Source organism: Triturus cristatus, chromosome 6 (genome assembly GCF_964204655.1).
Source record: "Triturus cristatus chromosome 6, aTriCri1.1, whole genome shotgun sequence".
NCBI lineage: Eukaryota > Metazoa > Chordata > Amphibia > Caudata > Salamandridae > Triturus > Triturus cristatus.
The window spans coordinates 887,772,838-887,796,406 of record NC_140589.1 but is presented as its reverse complement, the minus strand read 5'-3'; the positions used below and the strand labels follow the sequence as shown (position 1 = coordinate 887,796,406).

The following is a 23,569-nucleotide window of genomic DNA, read 5'->3' as shown; positions in this document are numbered from 1 at the left end:
TTTGTAGGACATTCTCACAAAAGACCTTAAAAGACAGAGAGGGGCGTCTCCATCTGTGGCTCCAGAAGTTGAAGACTATGGATAACCCCCTGTCAGATGTGGAAAGTGTTTCCTCGGTCTGGACTGCTTCATCCTTGAAGAGAGCCAGTGAGTCTGAGAAAGTTTCTCCTTAGACTAAGGTGACGAAGAAACATCATGTTAAGTCAAATCCACAGACCTGCCTTCAACATCAAAAGGGGTGTTTACTGCCCCTCAGAGTCTGTCTTCACCCTCTACGCCCCCGAGATTTGACTCTCAGGCATCCAAGACTCAGTCTGAGCAGTTTTTGCCTAAAAAACTGGCAATCTCGTCGATGAGCTCGTCGTCGCTCCCTCCCATGACGAGGACTTCTGTTGTCGCCTCTACAACGACGACTTCAACTTCTTCGTCTCTGATGCCGGCTCTGATCCTGTCGGCGGCGACATCGCCGTCGACGTTGGTGTCAGTGAAGGTGATACCTCTGTCGTCTACGGTGCCTTTTACTTTGTCGATGGCATCTGCCAAGCATAAGAAGCATTCATCGTCGACGAAAGGGTCAGGTTAGTCGACGTAGGCTTCGTCGGCGGTGGCTTCGTCGGCGGTGGCTTCGTCAGCGGTGGCTTCGTCGACGGTGGCTTCGTCGACGGTGGCTCAACGGCAACACCTCTTGTCGACGGCGTCAGCGTCGACGGCTGCATCCATGGATCTAGTTCCTTTGAAGTCTACTGGTTCTCTGCTTCAACGCCGACAGTCTTCTTTGGATGCCTTGATGCCAATTCAAACTACTTCTCATCCTCCAGCAGAGCTGTTTTCTTCTGACGCTGGTGACAATGATTCAGAGGAGAATGACAGTGTCAGGCTGCTCGCAGTCCCTCTGAGCTTCAAATTAAATGTTAGGATTTTGATGACGACCAGGAGTATGAGGATTTTTCAGACCGTACCAACCAACCAGCACTGGATTTTCCCATAGCGCAAATGCGTACGTCCCGTATTTCTAACCTTCAATTGATGCTGGATGACTATTACCGTCGTTTTCCGAACTCAGTCCATGCCTCTCCAGCACCACAAGCGCCTCTTCCACCTCCGCTTGCTGCAGAACCGCTTTCCACGCCTTCTACTTCAGCGTCACAGTTACAACACCAGGTCACTCATGTCGTTGAGGAGGATAATGATCAGGATGATGCTGACAGAGAGGAGGGTGAGCTGGATGATAGATCCCTCCTCTCAGAACGGGACAATTATCAGATTCAAAAGCTGTCCCCCACCGCTCCAGCTCCTCTTGATTCTCCACCGGTGGACATAGGTGGATTTCATGTCCTCATGGAAAGGGCAGCAAAGCGATTTCACCTCCCTATGGTCACTAGAGAGGAGGATTGTTTCTTGTATGACTTTAAAGATCAGCCACAGAAACAAGTTTGGGCTATTCCCATCATCGATTTTATTTGGCAAGAGGGTCTCAAGCTCATGCAGAACCCTAATTCCATTCCTGCTGTCCTTCCACGACTGGATAAAAAGTATAAGGGCCTTGCAAATTTGCCTGCTTGTCTTATTGCATAGCCAAAACCTGATTCCATTATTACTCAGGCAGCACAACGCCGTGCCAGGAATCCCTTGTCTCCATTATCGTCTCCTCCGGACAGTGAGGGCAGACGACTTGTTGCTTTTGGTAAGAAGTTCTCCACTATGGCGGCAACTACGGTCCGGGCGGCCAATTCTTTAGCTATCCTCGGCCGTTATGACCGACAAATGTGGTCGGACATTGCTTCCCTTGTAGATTTAATACCAGAACCTTCTAAGGCTGAAGTGCTGAAAACTCTTCAGGAAGGGGAAAGGATTTCCTCGGAGATTATTGATTGTGTATGTTCTACTGGTTTTCGTCAACTGGCAGGCGCGGCAGTCCTCAGGCGGCAGGGCTGGTTAAAGGCCACTTCTTTCCGTCAAGAGGTGCAGCCGAAGATTTTGGACATGCCTTATGACGGTGAATCACTGTTTGGCCAACACATCGATGATGCCCTTCAGACGATCAAGAAGGACACCGACACTGCTAGTGCTCTCGGCACTCTTCAATTTAAAAAAACGCTCTTTCAGGGTGCGAGGGGTCGTTGCTCCTCCTCTTCCTTTCGGGGAGGTTCCAATCCTTACCGACAGTACAACTCTTTTCAAAGCCAACAACATTACTCCTCCCAGAATCAACAATCGTACAGACAACCGCCGCCGGCATATTACAGACAGTACAGAGGTAAATCCTCTTATAGAGGAAGGGATTCCTCTAAGAAACAATTACTTTTTCCATCTGCCATCCTTGATACCTTACACCCTCTCAAAGGTTGGAGGTCGAATCTCCCGCTTCTACTCCAAATGGTCACTGATTACTACCGATCAATTGGTTCTATATATTGTGCGCAGGGGGCACGCTTTAGAGTTCGTAAAGATCCCTCCCAATTCTCCACCCAGAGGTCCTCCTCCTGCCCATCTGAAGGAACTTTTAGGTCAACTCACAATCTTGTTGAGAAAAGGCGCGATCAAAGTGGTTCCGAAACTACAAAGGGGCAGAGGATTCTGTTCAAGGTTCTTCCTTATACAGAAAAAGTCGGGAGAATGGCGCCCCATTCTAGCCCTCCGCTCCCTAAACAAATACCTCAAAAAGCAAACATTCCTAATGTTGCCTCTTCAGGAGGTGCTTCCTTTACTGTTCCTGGACGAGTACAAGACCACACTGGACCTCCAAGATGCCTATTTTCACGTCCCGATCCTGCCCAGACACAGAAAATTCCTCCGATTCAGAGTGGCTGGGAGAGATTTCCAATTCAAGGTCCTTCCATTTGGCCTTCGTTCTGCGCCCCGAGTGTTTACCAAGGTCCTGTCACCGGTGGCAGCTTATCTTTGTCTACAAGGAGTACAAATTTTTCTCTATCTCGACGACTGCCTTCTAAAGGCATGGTCGTTCGAACTGGCATCCTGACACACTCTACTTTGCAGGTCCCTCTTCCAGTCTCTGGGCCTTACATTCAACCTGGAAAAGTCTCAATTTGTTCCCACTCAACTCAGGATGTTCTTGGGGGCCATCCTAGACACCAAACTGGCAAAAGCCTTTGTGTCACACGAAAGGCGTCAACGCCTTTGCAACCTAGCAACCTCCGTCCGGTTAAAAAGGTCCGATTCTGTTCGGCATTTGAAGTCTTTCCTAGGGATGTTGTCCTCTTGCATTCCCCTAGTCCCTCACTGCCGCCTAAAAATGAGAACCATCCAGGAGGAACTCGACAAGCAATGGGCTCAAGTTTCAGGATCCTTCAACGAGGTCACATCTCGGATGAAAATGGCTCTGTTATGGTGGACTCTCGAAACATACTTCTCTTCAGGTCGTCCGTTTCTGGTGGACACCCCAAGTTTCACTCTCACAACAGACGCATCTCTCTAAGGGTGGGGAACGCACCTTCAGGGCCTCACAGTCAAAGGACGGTGGGATACCCACCAAAGGACTTGGCGCATCAACTTCTGGAGTTACTTGCCATTTTTCTGGCGCTAAAGGCTTTTCGCATCATCATCCTGGGAGCTTCGGTGTTGATCCGGACGGACAACACAACATGCATGCACTATATAAACAAACAAGGGCGCACACGGTCCATTTTGCTATTCCTTCAGGCTCAACAAATCTGGGACTGGGCAATCCAGCATCAAATTACTCTGACGGCAGTGCATGTTCCGGGAGAGTCCAACATTCTAGCGGACTCTCTGAGCAGGTCAACCTCTTCCAACCACGAGTGGGAATTACATCAACCCACACTGGAACGCATCTTTCGCTTATGGGGCCATCTGGATCTGTTCGCAACCAATCTGAACCGCAAATGCCCGTTGTACGCAAGTTGGCTTCCCCAACCAGAGTCGTGCGGGAATACCTTTTTGATGAACTGATCAAAAATATATACCTACCCTTTTCTACCGATTCCTCTGGTCCCCAGGGTTCTTCGGAAAATGAGGAGAACCTTGCCGCATTCTGCCAATAGCTCCCAGGAGGCCTCGACAAATATGGTTTACGGAACTCCCGCTCTTGTCGCAGTGCGACCTGATTCTGATCCGCCCACTTCCGGATCTTCTGACAATGGATCAGGGACAGGTTTGTCATCCCGATCCGGCATCTCTTCGTTAAGCGGCATGGAACCTGAGTACTATGAGTTTACCAACTTAAACATTCCTTCAGACTGCAGAGAGGTTCTTGCTAAGGCTAGGGCAGCCTCCACTGTGAAGACATACAAACTCAAATGGAAACTGTTCTGTCTGTGGTGTGACGCTGCTCAAGTACACCCTGTTCATTCTACACCAGATCAACTTTTGCCTTTCTTTTTACATCTAGCAAAATCAGGCCTCTCGCATTCTACTCTTAAAGTTTTTCTGGCAGCAATTTCAAGATTTCAACAGGATGGTTCCACCTATCTTTACTCCTCCAGAGTAATTCAGAAGTTCTTCAGGGGCCTTTTTCGGAAGTTTGCCCCAATTCGTCGACCGCCTCCTCCTTGGCACTTAAATGTTGTATTGACACAACTCATGAAGACCCCATTTGAGCCAATCCATAAGGTCGATCTCAAATTTGTTACTTGGAAAACTTCGCTGCTGATGGCTCTCACTTCTTCACGACGAGTCAGTGACATACAGGCTTTTACTACTAAACCGCCTTTTCTTCAATTTACCAAGGACTCTGTCTTGCTCCGCACCAATCCGGCCTTTATCCCCCAAAGTGCCATCTGATTTCCATCTTAATGAGCCGGTCATTTTAAAGACGTTTTTCCCTAATCCTCAAACATCAGCAGAGCGGACACTCCATTCTTTAGATGTCAAAAGATGTCTGAAATTTTATCTTCAAAGGACGGCTGGTATCCGTAAGACTGATCAACTTTTTGTAGCCTACGGACGGATGCGAAAGTGGCATCCAGTCACCAAACAGACTATTGCACACTGGATATCTACTGCAATTGCTTTTTGCCATCAGCAAACTGGGAAGCCACTTACTGCTACTGTTCGAGCGCATTATACCAGAAAAGTTTCCTCTTCTACTGCGCTGTTTGCTGGTGTACCTCTTCAACACATCTGCAGAGCTGCAACATGGTCCAGCAGGCACACCTTTACCAAGCACTACTGTCTGGAAGCTGCTGACAACGCTGACACAGAGGTGGGGCAAGCGGTCCTACTTAATCTCTTTAAATAAGGTGAGCCTCTGTTGCTTCCCTCCTCCTGTATACAAGGTACTATTTTCTGTATGCTTCAGTAGCTCTATCGTACTGTGTTTTATGATTGATTTATATGTACCTTGCATTATCTTGATATCACTGCTAACTACTCTTATTCAAGCATGTGAATCTATGAAAGACACCCCAATACTGGAGAAGAACAAAAGTTACTTACCTGCAAACTGTGGTTCTCCAGTATTGGTGTCTTTCATAGATTCACATGTGACCCACCCTCCTCCTCTCAGAGGCTCTCCTCTTCTGCTTGACTCTTTTGTCCCTCTTGTGCTACGAAAATCTGAGGGCCTGAGCCTCTGAGGATAACATTCCAGAGGGTGCTAGCGCCTGATTGGCTGGAGTTTGGACTATTCACAATGACTTTGATAGGTTATAAAGGTGACAAGCTTTTCTATTTATAAAGCTCTGAGTCGATGCTACTCTGTTTTTTTCTTACCTATACTATGCTTATGTGATTGCTACATTGTTATGTTATGTACCGTGGGTCTCCCACTTCGACGACGGGGAATATTCAAGCATGTGAATCTATGAAAGACACCAATACTGGAGAACCACAGTTTACAGGTAAGTAACTTTTGTTCTTATAAAGAAAGAGGAGTTGAAGAGAGAAAACTGTAAAAGAAAGCTTAAGGTAACTTGATGAAGAGAAAGTTGGATGTTAACTACTAAATATTGTGATGGATCTCTACAGTGTCCTATTATCTTATTGTATTTCTTTTTTGTGTTTTTTTGCTTTCCAGGCCTTCACAGAAGACATCTGTACCAGTTCTAGGCACACCCAAACAGATAGTATCCCCTCCCAACACATGCAAAGGTTCCCAAGGATCCCAACGACCACCATCACCTGGCAATGTTCGACCAATTAGGAAAGACATTGTACATGGTATAGATCAAATGATCACAGAGAATGAATCTGCAAAATATACTGAAGAAAACACAAAGACAAAAGGTCTACTGCCAAGTCCTGGGGAATCAACACCACGACTAGTTCTTTTTGAAAAAGCAGAGCCTGCGCAAGGTAAGAATGCATACAACTTACAAATCACTGAAATAAAGTAACATTCTAAATCAGTATGTGCAGAATCTTATGTTTTGTAATATCAAATGAGGGCCAGAAGAATGTTGCATTGAGCAGGGGATACACAAGCCCCAAAGTGATGTAGTATGGAGAAACAGAAGAATAACAATAATTCCTCCCCCAGAAGCACATACAATTGGCTTTTAATAATTAAAATATTTTTAGAGAGAGTGATTGGTGCAATAAACAAGAAAATATCCAAACCATAATTGTGTAGTAATCCATCACAAGAGGCCTGTAGGGTGAGAGATGGGATGTTGGTACAAGCATTAAGCTGGCACACGAGCATTACAGTCACACAAGGACCCTAAAACTATGGGATATACAGAAGGGTTTGATGCATCCTCTAATAAATTGGATTCCAATATAAATTACATTGATATCCAAAGCACAGCCTAGCTAGAGCATTCACCAACCATGTCTGCGTTACTGGCATCAAAAGAAAGGAAATGAGAGAAGTGGAATATAGCTGCTTTGATAAACAAAATATATTTTTGCTAGCTGACATCACTGAAAATTTCAGATGCTATGCTTAGTAAAACCAAGTCAGTTTTTATCAATAGTTAAAATGGTCAACTCAGGTTGACTACAATGAAACAAATGCTGAACATGAAGCAATTCTACCAATGCGCTCAGTCTACACAAAAAAGTATTCAATTAAAACCAACAACCTATCCCATAACTGAGCATGCCTCTACTTCCAAGCAGTTCCTCTTCTTGCTGTATAGTGAGAAGTATTAGACCAATGTGAGCAACAAAGCCAATAATGAGAGGACTGCAGATTATTTGGCCAGAATCCCTCTATAAGGCCTAAATGACAGCATACTCCTTTGTTGCTGCTACCACCACCACCACAGATGTGATGATTTTACTGTGATCTCTTCAATGAAACGTCTCAATGGGACATCTCAATTGAACGGACAAAACAGTGGTTCAAGAGAATCTTGGAGGTAAGATATATGGGTCAAACCATTGGATGAAAATGACTGTCCAAAACTGTGTCTACATCTTCCATTCAAGATGTATCTGTTGTCAATTGTTTTAAACTAGTCTAGATGAGAATATTAAGCAGTTTACTTAAATTCCAGAAGCTAACTATTTCGCAGGCATGTGTACCAAAATGGAAAGGATTGCGTGGGTCACCGTCACTAAGCATTATAGCATTAAAATACTTCAAGAGACCTGGTTGGGTAAGTTTAATTTACCATCTACCAGCTAGTCCCTCAGCTTTGACCTGTGCCTTAGGATGTGGATTGCTTTATTCCTTAGTTGTGAAATCTAAATTGGAACAAGGAGGAGCATAAATATCCAGGCCTTAGATCTAACGTTTAAGAGGCCTGGCAGGTATCTGCTAATTAATTTACATAATGATCAGTTTGAAAAACATAAAACACATCACACAGTTTGACTAACACAGCAACGGAGACATTCTTCCAATAATATTGGTTGGGTACTTTTTACTGTGCAGAAAAGGCTCTGGAGACACAAGGTGCTGCGTACAGAAAGAAACACTTGTTAAGGATTTACTAGCTGTACACTTATAAAGTTGACTTTCAAGGACACGTTGTGTAAGAATTGAGAGTAAAGTATAGTTTAATCAATGCTAATACAATTTTTGGGGACAAATGACTCCCTTAGACACCTTTGACTGCTTACGATTGCTCAAGCATCATGGATTGTTTTTATTAGATAAGATGGTTGAGTATATTATTATCCCTAACAAGTTAAGCTATTACAAATTTAATAACCTTATTGCTCAGTAGAAAAACTCTGTCCATAAACATACTGGCATGAATAAGGTTGAAAAATAATGGCCCATATATGTTACAGACAGGTGATAGATACCTCTTTGAGAAACATTTGTTAAGAGAAAACAGCAAAATCCTATTTGCATTCAGTTACATAGCCATAATCATCACTCCGGCTTTGACAGCCCCATTTGGAAGACATCTACTAGGCCTTCAGAACAATCCTCAAGGTTCAAGGAAGTGTTATCTTTATGCGGTGTAGCATATAATAACACTTTTTGGTGAACAGAGGAAGGCTCTGAAGGACAAAGTATGGGAGGATTTGGAGCAGACGTGCTGTTAAGGACCCTGTTATCTTTTGGAGAGTAATCAATAGGTCTTTCAGGCAGGCAGCTGTCCAACCTTGGAGGCATGTATTGCGACAGAGTGATTGGCTACCCATTTTTCCAACCTCTGGTGCTGAGTGTGCCACTGATACTTTAACTGTATCTTATAAGTTTGGATTTCAAAAGACTAATACCTTGGAAATAAGCCCTAACCCTGACTCTGACCTCCTAAATCCTTTAAGATTGAGCACTGATGTGTAGACAGCTGTCATTACTAATAGCCTCAGTGCTGCAAGCAGTGGCTGTATTCATAGTTACTGTTTGCAATGTATCAGTATACCCATCATCAAGAAAGGAGATCGAGGGGGGGTGGCCGGCAGCCGATGAACATGGCCGCTGCCTAGGAGAGCTCCGGACCTTCGGAGGCCGAAATCGAAATCCGTTCATTTATCCGCACCTCCACCCAGCGCAAAACAACAGCGGGAGCTTCGGAACCCCTGCTGCACCTGATGAGCCAAGTGAGGCGCTGAAATTCACTGCCCCAACACGACTCTGCTGGCAGTGTGAGACGCAGCCTGGAGCAACGCTGAGACTGGGGTCCAGAGTATGAGCTGCACCCGGCAGGCATTCCTGGCGTCCAGTGACCTGCGGCGCCGAAGGGCAAAGCATGCTGCGGCCCAACCCCGATCCGGGGACATCCCCCCCCCAAACCCCCCCAGGAACTGCTCTCTTCTCCAGCCCTGCGGTGGTGCCCACGGGGGGCGGGGTGCAGGGGACCCGCCGACCGCATCCACCGCAGACCAGGACAATAAGCCTGAGAAAGCGCCCACACTGGGGTAAGTGCACGCACGAGGGAAGAGGCGCCGCAACGGGGCGGATCCCAATTACAGCCTGAGAGCAGAGGGCACCTTGGCGAGAGTACGGCCTGAACCGCTGTGAACCACCCGGGGCCACATAACGAACAGTGGGGGCCTGTGGCGCGAGTGCCCACTGCGCATGAAATTGGCCACCAGGACCCAACAGGGGACCATAACGCAGCATGCTATAATTGGGGCCACACATTACAGTCGGCCTGATAAAAGAGAACCTAACAGGCACCGGAAACACACGCCTGAAGGCGCATTATACGTCCGCTCCCTGTGAAGCCAAGGGGGCCCCTTCCTTTCCTCCTAGAGCCTACGGACCTGCCTGCCTTGGGGGCTCCTGTGGACAAACGCTGCATGCCACCCAGGGGGGTACAGTTTTAGAAAACTAACAACAAGGCATGTAAATGGCAGATCTTATCACCCCCATAACGGGGACATCGCAGCAGCAGGTGGTTGGTAGGAAACCCGACAGGCCGTGTGCGCCAAGTGGTAGCACAGGCAGGCGGCGGTGAGTTCTGCCAACGAGCGACTGGCGACCACTGGTCATCGCTACGGGGCAGGACACAATGGGAGGCCGTGGCAAACGAGTGACCCACCAGAACACACTCGAAGTATGCTTACTCCAAATCAGAATAAGATCCGCTCGACCGCGCTGACGCTGACACATCGTAACTAATACAAAGCCACATCTACAGGCAAAGTGCAGTCTCTGAAGCATGAATTGAATGACGAATTTGAAGATAAGAACGCAGGCAATGAGTGCCCCAACATCAAGATTAGTCTTCATTGGAGGTTCGTAAGAAAAAAGCATTAGTCTGTCCCTACTCTACCACTAACCCGACATCCCTACTTAACATTTCCCAGGCAAGCTCAGGAAAAGGTGTCAGCGGGTGAAGACTTCCCAAGAAGTGCACTCACGTTGAATGGGTCACGTAGTATAAAGCTACAGAGCTCATTCTAAGATGCTCCTTCTCTCCCTATCGATCGCCTCTCCTAACTCAACCCCGGGGCACTGTCTCTAATTCCAACACCAACATCCTAGGACACACCCATTTCACATCATCCAATCGCCTCATCCAGATGGACACTTTGCTTTTTTAATCTTTTAAGTCTGCTTGGTACCTGGGGGAATAACTACAACAGCTATAGGAACTGATCAGTTGGTCCACATAACTATGCAATCTATGCTGCAAATGTGTCACACTAGTAGTGTGTGAAAAGGGCGCTCATTGTGACACCATCATTCTGCAAGCCTAGAGTAAACCACTAAAAGCATTTATAAGAACTGATTCAGAGACCACATGTCATTCAGTGGTTACTTGATACTGATTGTCATTTGGGTAATCTTACCTCTGGTGTCCTGGTGCCATATCTACAAATAGACACCATTTAGTACCCATATCTCCAGGTAGCAAAGCAGCATGATCCAAAGCTTACAGGAGATGATGTATGGTCAGAATTAAATTGCTTCATCGAATAAAATGTAAAAAATCCAGGGCCCCAGCAGAGCTTTGTCTTAGCATAACAAAAGTACTTTATTCTACTTCTAAACAATACTGCACATTTAATAGCCCAGACAAATGCTTCTATAGTTTTAATGGGGTAATCAGAAGTGTGTACTTTTCATTAGTGAAATACTCCCAGTGAATAAGGAAGCCTCTGCCTCTGCATTATCCTACCTCACCTTCACTGTCTCTTCCTGTCCAATGTCTCAAGCTTACTTGGAAGACCATGGTATTCTTAGTTTGTGCAGAAATTCTCCATCAAGGTGGTAGGCCTCCTTGTTCACTCAGTACTTTCCAGTCCACCTGTTCTGGCTAGTGAAGGACAGACTGACTCAGTGCCTTAGTTAAGAATTTTCTCAATAGTTCACTCGTTATTGGTTTGTCAGGTTTGTTACCCTCTCAGTGCAGTTGGTGCTTATCGGGACATATTTATGTTTCTGCTGGCTGTGCTGCACTCTCAGCAGATGCATACAGGCGACACGTTTCGGCCTGTGACCTATACTGGAAGGCATGGATCTGGTAGTGGAAGCAAATATGCTGTGTTGGTCATTTCATGGCTTGTCGGACAGACTGTAGGTGTCTTCTGGCATTAGTACTGATGCTGCTTAGTTAAAAACAATGTCCCTCACCCAACCAGGACCAAAGATCCCACTGCATTCAAGATATATTGTCATGACAGAAAGGCAGGAGTTCTATGGGAGTCCATGGAGACCCTAGAGCCAAAACTCAGTGCTTGTGCATCGAGATCCCTGAGCTAAGACGGTGATGTATGTAAAAGAGGACACTCATAGACTCCATCTCGGTCTGGCTTCTGTAAATTTGCTGCTTGATGATGCATTTTGAGAAGCTGGCCTCACAGCGTCAACATGGCTTGCAGGAGCTAGGTGCACCCCCACCTGGCACCTCCGGCATGAGATCTTCCTTCAGAGTTGACAAACCTAAGAGTAGGCTACAAGCCCGTGAGTAGACCCAGCCAACTGATAGTTTCACTGAGAATGAACAGCAATGATTCATCAAATCTGCTGGCGAGTAGCTCCTTTCCTGGTGCTTTACCCTTGGGGTTTTTGCTTGGTACATAAATCCTTCCTGCACATTTCCACACTTATAGTTCACAGGGCTGCAGGTTACTTTATTATATTAGGCAGCTGCATGCTTCAGGGATAGCGCCAGTACCTCTACCTTCTCAGCGGTAGCTCCTTCCTCAAAACCTCCCCCAACAGCTTCTGTTAGCAGGATTTCAACGTGACTTCCACATCTGTTAATGACCTTGGAAGAGACTGGCAATCAGCATTCCAGTAAAGTTCTCCAGAGCACAGCAATGTGGATTGCCAGTCCAGTCTTTAAATTTGAAAACAAATCACCAAAAAGGGGGCCAAATTCCACATCAGGCAGATAAATAAAAAAAGGTGGCAGGGAAAATCTTATGATAATAAACTAATGACCCCTAAAGTTAATCAAGTTGATACTAAATTTAGACCCAGAAAATATAATGACTAATCTACTTTATACTGCAAATTCCTGAGAAGGAAGTAGAAATCTCTTCTTAGATTAATATAATAGGCTTATTGAAGAATATTTAGAAGATGCCTTTGTATGGAGACACTTCAAAATTGTTTCATCTCAGTTATTTTATTTGTAACTTTGTAAATTCTTAATATTTTCTTGATAAGTATTTTACTTTTCTCAAATTGATTCATCTGATAAATTTGAAACTTCAGTCCTTTTTAATAACAAGTGTTATGCTTAGTGCTGGTTGTCAATTTCATTATTCTTCTCTAGTCTGGAAACACATGTTCCATGATGAACCACGGTCGCTTCATGGGGACAAATTAGTTCCTCCCACAATTTTCGAATTAGTCCTTACAGTGCAACTTTTCACATCATATTGTTTTTAAAGTCACTTTGACTGCTTCTTATAACAACTTCCTCAAAGACTATAGAGTATTTCCTCTTATTTCTGGAATAAACAGTATGATAGTCCCTGCTCCTATGCTATATGTTGAAATATCAGTAAACTGCTACAGACATATTTTAAGTGTTGTAACAAGAACAGCACTGCACAGGTCTCATCTAAAAGTGTACCCATTTTGAGTTCATGTTTGGAAAATGGCCTAATGGAGGAAGACGCTGTTAATATGTTATGAAATGCACACAGATTATGCCGACACAGGCACAAGCATTATAGAATAAATGCTTAACATCTTTGGTGTTAATGGATATAAGACTGAAGTAAGAACATTGAGTGATATGATCATAGTCTTGTCCCCCCCCTGCGGATTTATACTTTAAGAATGACAGATTCCATGATTTACTGAAGTAATACTATTTACTAATTTAATCAGCAGACTATATGATCTATCAAATACTTGCTGAAAAGATAAGATCATTTACCATATTAATCGATTGGGAGAAAAAAAATACAATATGATTAGCAGATAGCTATATACAGATAAAATATTAAGCCGGATTATTAATATGGACCTGACCGCTAATTTGGTAGGAGGTGCACTGTTGATTTTACTTGAATACTTGCAATTAACACCAAATAAATTCACTGTTTCTCAGTTTGCGCATACTTCATTGCAGTAGAAACAACTAAACTATCTTTTATAAGGGCCTCAAAGTTAGGGTGTTGTGCATTGCTGAATATAAAAGCTTGATGGGGATAGGCCCAGAAGCCATCAATGGTGTTAAGAATTACCAGTAGAGTCATCCCCAATCATCTATTTCAAATGTCTCCTCTCAAATCAAAATCTTTGTTAAAATCAAAGACCACCAGAGGACCGTAATTTGGATGCTACAAGTGAGCACTCGAAAAGAGAGATAGATATTATAAATTTATACACAAGGATTGGAGAGAATTTGAATAGAGATAACATTGGTATCCTGGATACATCTGGTACTTACAACATTTTTTAAGTTCAAGAAATTATAAACTCTTAATGCTTTGTGGTGGAGAGTTATCAATATTGAAACTAAATCTAGCTTGGCTGATCTTATGGAATTTCACAGGATAGTCATGTAAGCAGGCTTATAAGTGTAATACATAAAAACAGGCCTTGAAAAAGATTATGATGAATGCACATAATATAATATTCCTGCTGTATCATTCAGTTGCATCAGAGCTAGGGTCGTATAGCTATTCTGTTGACGTAGGAAGTGTGATTGTGAGCAGTTCAATTAGTGGTACCAGTTCTATAGGGTACAATGACGTAATATTGGTAAATATATGATCCAACCCTCCAGAAGAACACAATAGTGAGGTTTATTCCATAAACTAATTAAAAAGGCCTCTTGTGTGGAATCTGTGTTCATTGGTGACTTAAGGATGGTTATATTCAAAGCCATGAAATCTATTTTGGAGAATACATTCGGGCTTCCATTACTGGAGCAGGCTGAACAAAGTAGTTGAGTGTCTATTCTCCGTGTGTGTGTGTGTGTGTGTGTGTGTGTGTTCGTGTGTGTGTGTGTGTTCGTGTGTGTGTGTGTGTTCGTGTGTGTGTGTGTTCGTGTGTGTGTGTGTGTGTTCGTGTTCACGCGCAGTAGTTCTAAAGGATAGAATTGCAAAGGAAAACATTGGATCTTGGTAGTGTAGGGTCAGGGGCTCGATTTGAATTCTGGCTAGCTAGTGCAAACTTGGACAGACTGACCAGTACCACTTCAAAGGCAGAACCTATTTTTTTCGGATCTGTTTCCTTGTTTTTTTAAGGTTAAACAAGTAACAGAAATCTCCAGGTGTTCAAGGACGTTACATTACAGGGATACGGCATCTCCATACAATTTCAACCATTGAACAGCAGGGTAAGATATCACAGGCTTATAAATACATGGCGATCGACAGTGAAAAGGAAGAGGAACCCAAATGTTAGACTGATATGTGCTTGCCTAAGGTTACCATTTTGCTGTGTGTAATAGTTGCCGGACTGTGTAAGCATAAGATGGAGATGCATCTGCGTGATCCCGCACCAGAATTGCATCTCAAGTAATTACAGATCTGACTACTCAATCAGAACAAAACTATTGGAACATTGCGGGGGGGAGGCGGTTGGGCCTTTTAAACAGTGGGGGGGGGGGGTGTATCTGCACCTCTTATGGCGTCCTGAAGTCCTGTGGTAATCGCCTGCGTGACCTTGGGTTATTTCCTTGTCATGGTGCCTCTGTTATATGTATTGTGTATTCGGTCCAGTTATTCGTGTGTGACATCACAGTTACGGGATTAATTCAAGAGGTCCAGTAGCACTCCTCGGAGTCATCACTACCTGGAGTGTCGATAGTATTATATTTAACTTGGAAGAGATTGGATATTTACGTAGGCCAAGGGTGTCCTCCCTGTGTAGGGCAGCACCCTCCGCCTTGGCCCAGTTCAGTATGGAGTGAGACCAAGCCTGTAGGGTTGGGGGGTCTTCTAGCATTTGGAGAGAAGTCTTTTGGCCACAACTTGGCCCAGGTACAGGAATCGGGTAGTGTCTCTGTTTGCTTTGTACCTGGCGAATACACCCAGTATGCAGGCCTCCCAGTTATTTGGGAGTGTACTGTCAGTGCATGAGTTCAAGAGTTGTAACACATTCTCCCAGTAGATATGAAATGTAGGGCACATCCACATCTTGTGTAGGAAATCGGCATCAGTAAGCTTACAGCACGGGCAGCATGTGTCTTGCTTGTGGAAATTTCTGTTGATTTTATCTGGGGAGAGATATGCTTTATGTAGTATATAGAACTGGATCAGATGAACCTTGCATTCCTGGTGACTGACATGGGGCTGGACTACATCATGTTCCAGTCTTTGGATGTGCATGGGCAAGCCAGTTCCACTTCCCAGCGGTCCCTCAAGGCCGCTAACCCTAATGAGGAGTGTATGCGAAGTACCTCCGCAAACCATTTATCGAGGTGCCTCCCTGTGCCATGTGTATGTACTGCAGCAAGAGGTGCATTTGTGGCTCCAGTGTGATGTCTCCCCAATGACGTCTCATCATGCCGGTCCAAGAGGAATGACTGAGAAGGAGCCCGGGTGGGACTCCCTCTTCACGTACCAACACTCGTATATTAGAAGCACACCGTCGCTATATAGGTCCCCCACCATGTGGATGCCTGCCTCATGCCAAGCTGCAAGTTCCGTCTCCCCAGGTCTGCCAGCCCCCCTAGGCATGCCTAGTATTGGAGGGGCAGGCACATATGGTGTGGTCTGCTTGGTGAGAAACAAGCTAAGAAGGAATCATCTATAGGCCACTTGTACCCACAGAGGAGGGGACCTGAGTGGGCGAGAGCATGGATGGGAAATGTGAAGTATCATGTCCATGGTGTATTGGGGACCATACTCCACTGTGCCTGCCAAGCATGATTCTGACATCCACCTGGCCACCCATTGCAGTTGAGACGCCAAATAATAGTGTTCCATGATTGGGATGACCAAGACCCCTGATTTGCGGGCAGGTTTCACAAGAGCAACTCTACATTGTGTTTTGCTCCATATTAGGTCACGGAGTGTGCGCCCCAGCCCGCGGAAAAAGGGGGATGGTATATAAAGTGGTAGGTTAGCAAAATGGTACAGAAGGCATGGGAGCACTACCATCTTGATAAGCGCCACTGAGAGATAAAGGGTTTTGCAGAACTCTATCTGTAACTTCAGTGCAGTGGACTTTCTAGTGAGGTTGCCATCCATTTAGTCTTGGTCCGCGTGATATATCCGTATCCTCAGATAGCGGAACATGATTGGCTGCCACAGCACTGGGGCGCCACCGACGTGGAGGTGAGGGTCCCATGTGTGAGGGATGAAGGGAAACAAACATGATTTACCCCAATTTACTCTTAGCACTGACAGCGAAGCAAAGAGGTTTAGGGTGTTAGGGATAACATACGGCACAGATCGGATATCTCTGATACATATTAGGATATTATCGGCATATAGCGATATGGCATACATGTCTGCTCCCATCGGTTCACAGAAGCCCGTATCGCTAGTGCTAGTGGTTCTATAGCGAGGGAGAAAATTAGTGCTGAAAGGAGGCATCCCTTTCTGGTGTCCCTGCAGATTGTAATAGGTTGTGAGAACAGGGTGCCAGTTCGGAAACGCACCGTTGGTGTTCCATATAGTAGTTTGATAAGCCTTAAGAAGTGAGGTCCTATTGTGTACCTTGGGAGGACAGCGAACAGGAATGGCCACTCAGTGTTGAAGATTTTTTCCAAGTCCAGCACCAGGCAACCAGACTCCGGCCAGTCATGCGGGGCGCACCTTATGATCCGAAACAGCCTACATATATTAAGGTAGGTGTTGCGCGCCAGGACAAAGCCATTTTGATCTGCGTAAATGAGGTGTGGTGTTAGTAATGCCAGCCGACCTGCTAATAACCCTGTCAAAATGTTATAATCTACGTTAAGTAGCGCGGTACGAGCCTAGTTGTTTGGGATTCCGGTCCGGTTTTGGGAGAGTAATCAACATGGCTTCAGTAAGGGAAGCTGGGAGACACTCCTCCTGTAATGCCTTTGTGTAAACTCGAAGCAGCTAAGGGGCTTATAAATCAGCATAAGTTTTTTTAAAATTCAGATGAAAATCCATCTGGACCAGGTGTTGTTCCAGAGGCTAGAGCGTGCATCGCTCTGCGTATTTCTTCCATTGTAATTGAGGCATCTAGCTTCATGCGCTGTCCGGCGTGAGAATGGGGAAAACAAGGCCATCGAGGAAGGAGCGTATATCTACTTCCGATGCCTATAGCGTGGACTGGTATAGTAACGTGAAATGAAGAGTCAGTTCTTTATATATATATATATATATCCTGTTGTGTGTATTTCAACTCAACACTAGGGGACCCAAGTGCTGTGATGGGGCCTGTCGCCCTATCTTTTTTAATCAGCAAAGCGAGAAAGGACCCTGTACGATCAGGCTTTATATGTATTTTCACTGAGTGTGCTGAGTAATTCGAACATCTGAGACGTTCCATTTGAGTCAAGTGTTTTTCACGCACCTCTGACAGTGCTATTGTGAACAGGGGTGACTGTGATTCGCAAGTTTCTAGCGATAGCAAAACTCGTTCCACCTCTAGTTGGTCTGACTCTGACGCCTCATGCCGCTTCCCATATCCAGGCATTTCCCTGCGCAATGTGACCTTTAGTGCGTCCCACTCCCCTGGCACCGATGTGGCTGTGCCTGTGTTCCTCTCAAAATAATCCCCAATGGCTGTGCCCAGGGACTCGCAGAATACCACGTCTTCCAGCACCGCCGGCTGTAATCGCCAATGCTGCTTTTCCATGCTAGAATGACATTATGATCCGAATGGGTACGTCCCTATGTTCATGACACTGTTGAAGTCTCCCTCTATCAGCCATGGCATACCACTCCACTTGGCCAGCACCAGTGAGAGAGAACACAGGAAGGAGCCCTGATCTGTATTGGGAGCCTAAATGTTACCCACGTTACCCATTAAGTAGGGGACAACCATCCATCCTTCCCTTTATAAATACGTATCTGCCCTCTTTATCAGACACTACTTTGTCTGTTAGGAAGGGGATGTTTGGTCGGATCCAAATCAATGTGCCCCGGGCGTATGCTGAGAAGTGTGTAGCGTATACTCGGCCCCTTCATTTGCTCTGTAATCTAGTTATTTCTGTGTGGAGGAGGGCTATGTGTACCTTGTGCCTCTTGAGGTAAGAGTATACCGCATAGCGGCGGAAGGGTGTGGGGAGGCCTCTCACATTCCAAGTGACAATCTTTTGAGCTGTCATGTCACTGTATTAGAGGGGGCTATATGTGTATGAAGGTCAAGGCTTGCATGTGTATGCGTATATAGGGGACCCCAGTTGCCTCGATGTGCACCCTGCCCAGACCAGAGACCCATGAAACTTGCATAAAAACATATGTGGCAACATGTGAATACCAAAAGGGCGGCCTCCATAAACCGGGGGAGCTGCCCAAACCTAAGTGGTAATTACGCTTAACGAATCAAAAACCCTGAGTGAGATGGGGGGGTGAGACCTTACAGTGCCTACCAGTGTGCCATCCCCTAAGTTTTCCCAGGGCTACACTATCTTAGCATGCGTTGACCTATAAACTAGTGGATAATTGATGTGGTAGCTGTAAATAGTTGAAACTGGTTACCCCACAGTTGCTAGTGATGTAACCCACTGACTGTGTTGATTAGTGAAGCTGCAGGGCCCCCGCTGGAGTCTGCGACCCACAGTGAATGGGGCATAGGTCAGATGATATCAGCTGGGGTTTGTGGAGTAATGTCTGGTAGAGTCAAGGAGGGGGCGTCAGATGGGGACATTGCTGATGAGCGCACATCTTCTGATGAAATAGTCTGTGTCACCTCCCTTCCAGAGGTTTCCACTGTGGCAACTATGCGTTCCACTTCACACACCGCTTTCTGGCGTTCCCTTATTATTTGTTCTTGGTCAGGTACTGTTGCCAGGATTGATGGGCATTTCATATTGGGGCAGCTGCGGGATCTAGTCTGGCCGGAGGGACGAGGTCCTGAAAACCGACCGGTTGTTTCCAACCAGTCCCACGTGCCCTGTGGTGAGTCAAAGAATCTTATTTTTCCATCCGCCATCACATGGAGCTTAGCTGGGAACAGTAGCGAGTATTGAATATTCAGTTGTCTTCGTTTCTGCTTCACACGGAGAGAGGATCCCCTCTGGTGTTGCACTTTCAGTGTATAGTCTGGAAAGAACATCACACTTGTGTTTTCTATTTTAATGTCCTGAATTCTCCTTGTTTCCCGTAATATTGCATTTCTGTCCCTGTAGTGTAATACCTTGAAGGTGAACGGGCAGGCGGGTCCCCATTCCAGCGGCCGGCCTCCAGGGAGGGATGCAGTGTGCCCGCTCAATCATGAAAAAGGGGTACAGAGAAGCAGTAGGCAGCAGGTCCTTGATCCATAAAAGCAACCGTGTCTTGTCCCTCCGCCCATTCCGGTAAACCTATCAGACGGATGTTATTCCGTCTTGAGCAGCCCTCTGCATCTTCAATCTTGTCCTCCAGGTACCAGATTCTGTCTTCATGCGCCTTTTGCTGCTTTTCAATTCATGTGTATCAATGGGGATACCCGAAATGCTACCAGACCATGGTCAGAATTACAGAATATTAAAGGAATGGTCACAGTAGCAACAATTTTTCAAACAACATAAACAACATTCACAAAACCAATTTCACTTAAACTGCAGGGAATGCGATTTATTTTCAGAGCAGATTTACAATTCATTTATGGCAACGCAGTTGCTCTTCCATTTGAGATCGATTCAAATTATTGAACAGGTGCTCTAGTGAAAGGGAGGGAAAGGATGGTGTGTTGTTGGTCAAAGTGAAACCGTAAGGGTTGTGGACAAGGGAGAGGTAGTGTGACATATATCCATCAAATTCACAGAGTGAGACCAATCCGGCCTAACATAGGTCAGTTGTTCCAGTTATATCACATAGCAGTACATAGACACTGATAATGAATTACAGTCGTCGAGGCTTGTGGGCTAATAGTAGTCAACGTTTCGACCCCTGAGTGCTCAAGGTAATTCCAGCCTTAGGTTGGGGTCTTACTCAGTACTGTATGGACTGGGAGCACCTAGAGGCAATAGGGTACTCTGAGTTAGAAATGTAAAATTCCAAAAAGTTAGTGAATGCTCATAATTAAAGGTAGGGATTACCTAATTGTATAACCAGCGTGTAACTTTAGGCTGGGCGGTAATGGTCGGTGGGCTCGACAGAGCTCCTAAGTGCAGAGACGACACAGATTCAACACGTGAACGTAGGGAACAAATCAAAGCATTAAATCTCTAAACCCCGCTAGTGTATCACTTACTGATTAGAGGGGGGGGTTACAGCCAAACATGTACATACGAGCTTAGTCGAAGAACTGTGGTTCAAATGATCCTACGCAGTCACCAGATCAGATTATCTAATGCAGAAAGAGATCTAGGACAGAGTGGGTTGGAGTTCGCAGTCGTATGCATCTGACATGTTAAAGAGTAAAAAGCATATCTATCATATATACCGGAGATCTGGTTCTCAAATCAGGTTGTTAAATGCAGAGACTAACATCTGTACCCCATGTAAGGAGAGCCCATTTATAACTACAATTGTCACATGTTTTGTTATAACATTATACACTGCTTGCTGTCTCCGAGCAAAACGAAAAGACCACTCGTGAAAAATAAACTAAAAAGGTTACCGCATTAAAGAGTAGAAATACGACGGCTAACTGAACAGGTTGTTAAATACAGAGATTAACATCTGTGGCTCATGTAAGGAGAGCCCATTCATAAATACAATTGTTGCATTTATATTTTAACATTTAAACAATGTGTTCTGTCTACGGCAAAACGGAAAGAGCGCTTGTGAAAAATAAACTAAAAAGCTACCACATTAATGTTTAGAAATACTACGGCGAATGGAAATAATTGAGTCTGTGGATAACCAACCGTTCAAACATGTTTGTTAAAACAAATCTTATGAGGCCCCACAGGGCCGTGAGGACGACAAACCTTGGAAGCATCCTTTCGGCTCAGATTCACCTGGCAGAGCTAGCCCGTGGTTCTTCATTCACTATAAGAACGCGAGCGATGGCGTGCATGTGAAGTGCAGCAGCTCGCTGTCTACACGTAACGTGGGGTACAAGGGCCTGTCAATGGCTGACACTGAGCTGACAGGTGGTGTCAGAGGGATGTCTAAAAAGAGATGTTTTTTTCACAAGTGGTGGTGTTGGCTTGCGAGGGCAATGGGATAGTAACGCCCTTCTTAACATGTCGATATTTGTAGAGACATGTGATTCATACTATTTACAAAGCATGAAACATATTGTATTGAGTGGCAAAGTTAAATACCCAAATGTACATATTATGTATTCGTATTGTATGTGAATCTACAATGTGTAGGTTCATCAGCCTGATTAAAGCAGTGATACAGAGTGGACGATCATTGTCCCAATCGCATAGGTGAATTTATAAAGACCATACAATTGGGAGGCATATATTACACACAGTGGGACAAATGAACATTGCAAATGACAGTGAGCATAGTACAACCAGATGTACATTTTTTGTGTTGATACTGTTCAATTAACTCAGATATGGCCGTTTGTCTGACAGGATATCAGGGTGGACCATAGATTTATGTACTCATTTGGTCATTAACATCATGTCTTGATGGTATTAACCGGGGTGGCAGCATAGGTGGACTTAAGGAGTCCTATTAAGGAGTCCTATTGTACCAAGATCTCAGTTAGGAGATTAGTGACATATGCAGGTAAGAGGGCAATAGGGACAAACATATTATTCTGTGACAAGAATGGAAAGCTGTGCATTTGTGCTGTCAAGGTCATTAAGACCATTGTTCACAGTGTCCATCTTATGCATCCATTTGAATTCTCGTATATTCAGAACAGAGTTAATGTCTCCACCCCTACTCCCCAGAGAGAACTTTTCAAGAACTACCCATCTCATAGATTCTGGTTTGTGTAGTTTAGTGGTGAAATGTTCAACAAGTAGTGCCCCCACTGTGCTGCACCCAATCCTGCTACAGTGTTGTAACATCCTTGTTTTTACTCTTTGTCTAGTTTGGCCTATGTACAACTCTACAGGGGTATAAGATGCCATAGATCACATCTGTTGTGTTACAGTTGGAGCGGACTTTCAAATCAATGGTGTGTTGTTTGTAGCCAAATTGCTTGGTTTCAATGGTAAACTTGCATGCTTTGCATTTAGAGCATGTGAAATGTCCCACTATTTCTGGTAGGTTTCGGAGTGTTTGGATGGTGGGTTGAAGGGGTGTATCCAATAGAGACCATACCACATGGTATCTGATGCTTCTTGCCTTTTTGAAAGTGTGCATAGGGGGATCCGGAATCTCAAGGTCGTCAGATATAAATTCAGTGTCCATTGATGATCCTCCTAATTTCGTTGCTCCTAGTGCAGAATGTGGTCACACATATCCTCGGGGTGTCTGTTATACGTTGTTTAGGGGTCAGGAGCGCATCTCTATCGTAGTAACAAGCTCTTTTCCTTGCACGCTTGACTAACCTTTTGGGGGTAGCCTTGCTCTATAAGGCGGTTGATCAGGTCTTCTGACTCTCTAAAAAAGTCGTCTTTGAGTGAGCAATTCCTCCAAATACGGAGAAATTGCCCGAACGGTAAATTGTCACAGAGGCCCCTTGTCTGGTGGCTGGAATATCTCAGCAAAGTATTGCGTTCAGCTGGTTTTCTGTAGAGTGTGGTATATAGATGATCATTATCTGTTTTTAAGGTGATATCCAGAAAATCGAAGGTGTTCTTATTCCACTCGATGGTGAACTTTATATCAAGGGATCTGGTATTCAGCCACTCGAAGAAACTTTGGAGGTCTGTTTCGTTACCTGTCCAAATCAGTAGGATGTCATCTATGTAGCGGCGCCAGTGCGTCACGTTTTCTTTGTAGGGATTGGTATTGTGGAAGATGAATTGTTCCTCAAAGTCATCCATGAAGAGGATAGCCAAGTCAGGGGCGAAGGCTACCCCCATCGCCACTCCCTTGGTTTGGAGGAAAAACTAATTTTGGAACAGGAAGAAGTTCTTCATCATGGCTACCTCCAATTCCTCTACAATTAATTCAGTGGGGACACAAGCTGGTTGAGGTCTTCTTCCAATAGCTTTTGTCATTGATTCTAGTGCCGGACGTTGCGGAATGCTCGTTTATAGAGACACTATATCCAGTGTCACCAGTAGTTGGGTCTCTTGATCAAATAGCATATCGTCAATCAGGTTGATCACTTACATGGTGTCACATAGGTATGCCTTGGTTAATTCCACAAGTGGTTTTAGAAAGAACTCAATGT

General features: G+C 45.0%; 1 protein-coding gene across 9 annotated transcripts in view; it reads left to right on the top strand.

The window, feature by feature from the left end:
* The window catches only part of MAP7 (microtubule associated protein 7), a 733,773-nt gene that overhangs the window by 540,512 nt on the left and 169,692 nt on the right, over window positions 1–23,569 (top strand). For all 9 annotated transcript variants that reach the window (XM_085611524.1, XM_085611525.1, XM_085611526.1 and 6 more), the window contains one exon: window positions 5,996–6,273. In XM_085611524.1, the coding sequence (XP_085467650.1) occupies window positions 5,996–6,273 (278 nt within the window). The remainder of the gene's footprint in view (window positions 1–5,995; window positions 6,274–23,569) is intronic.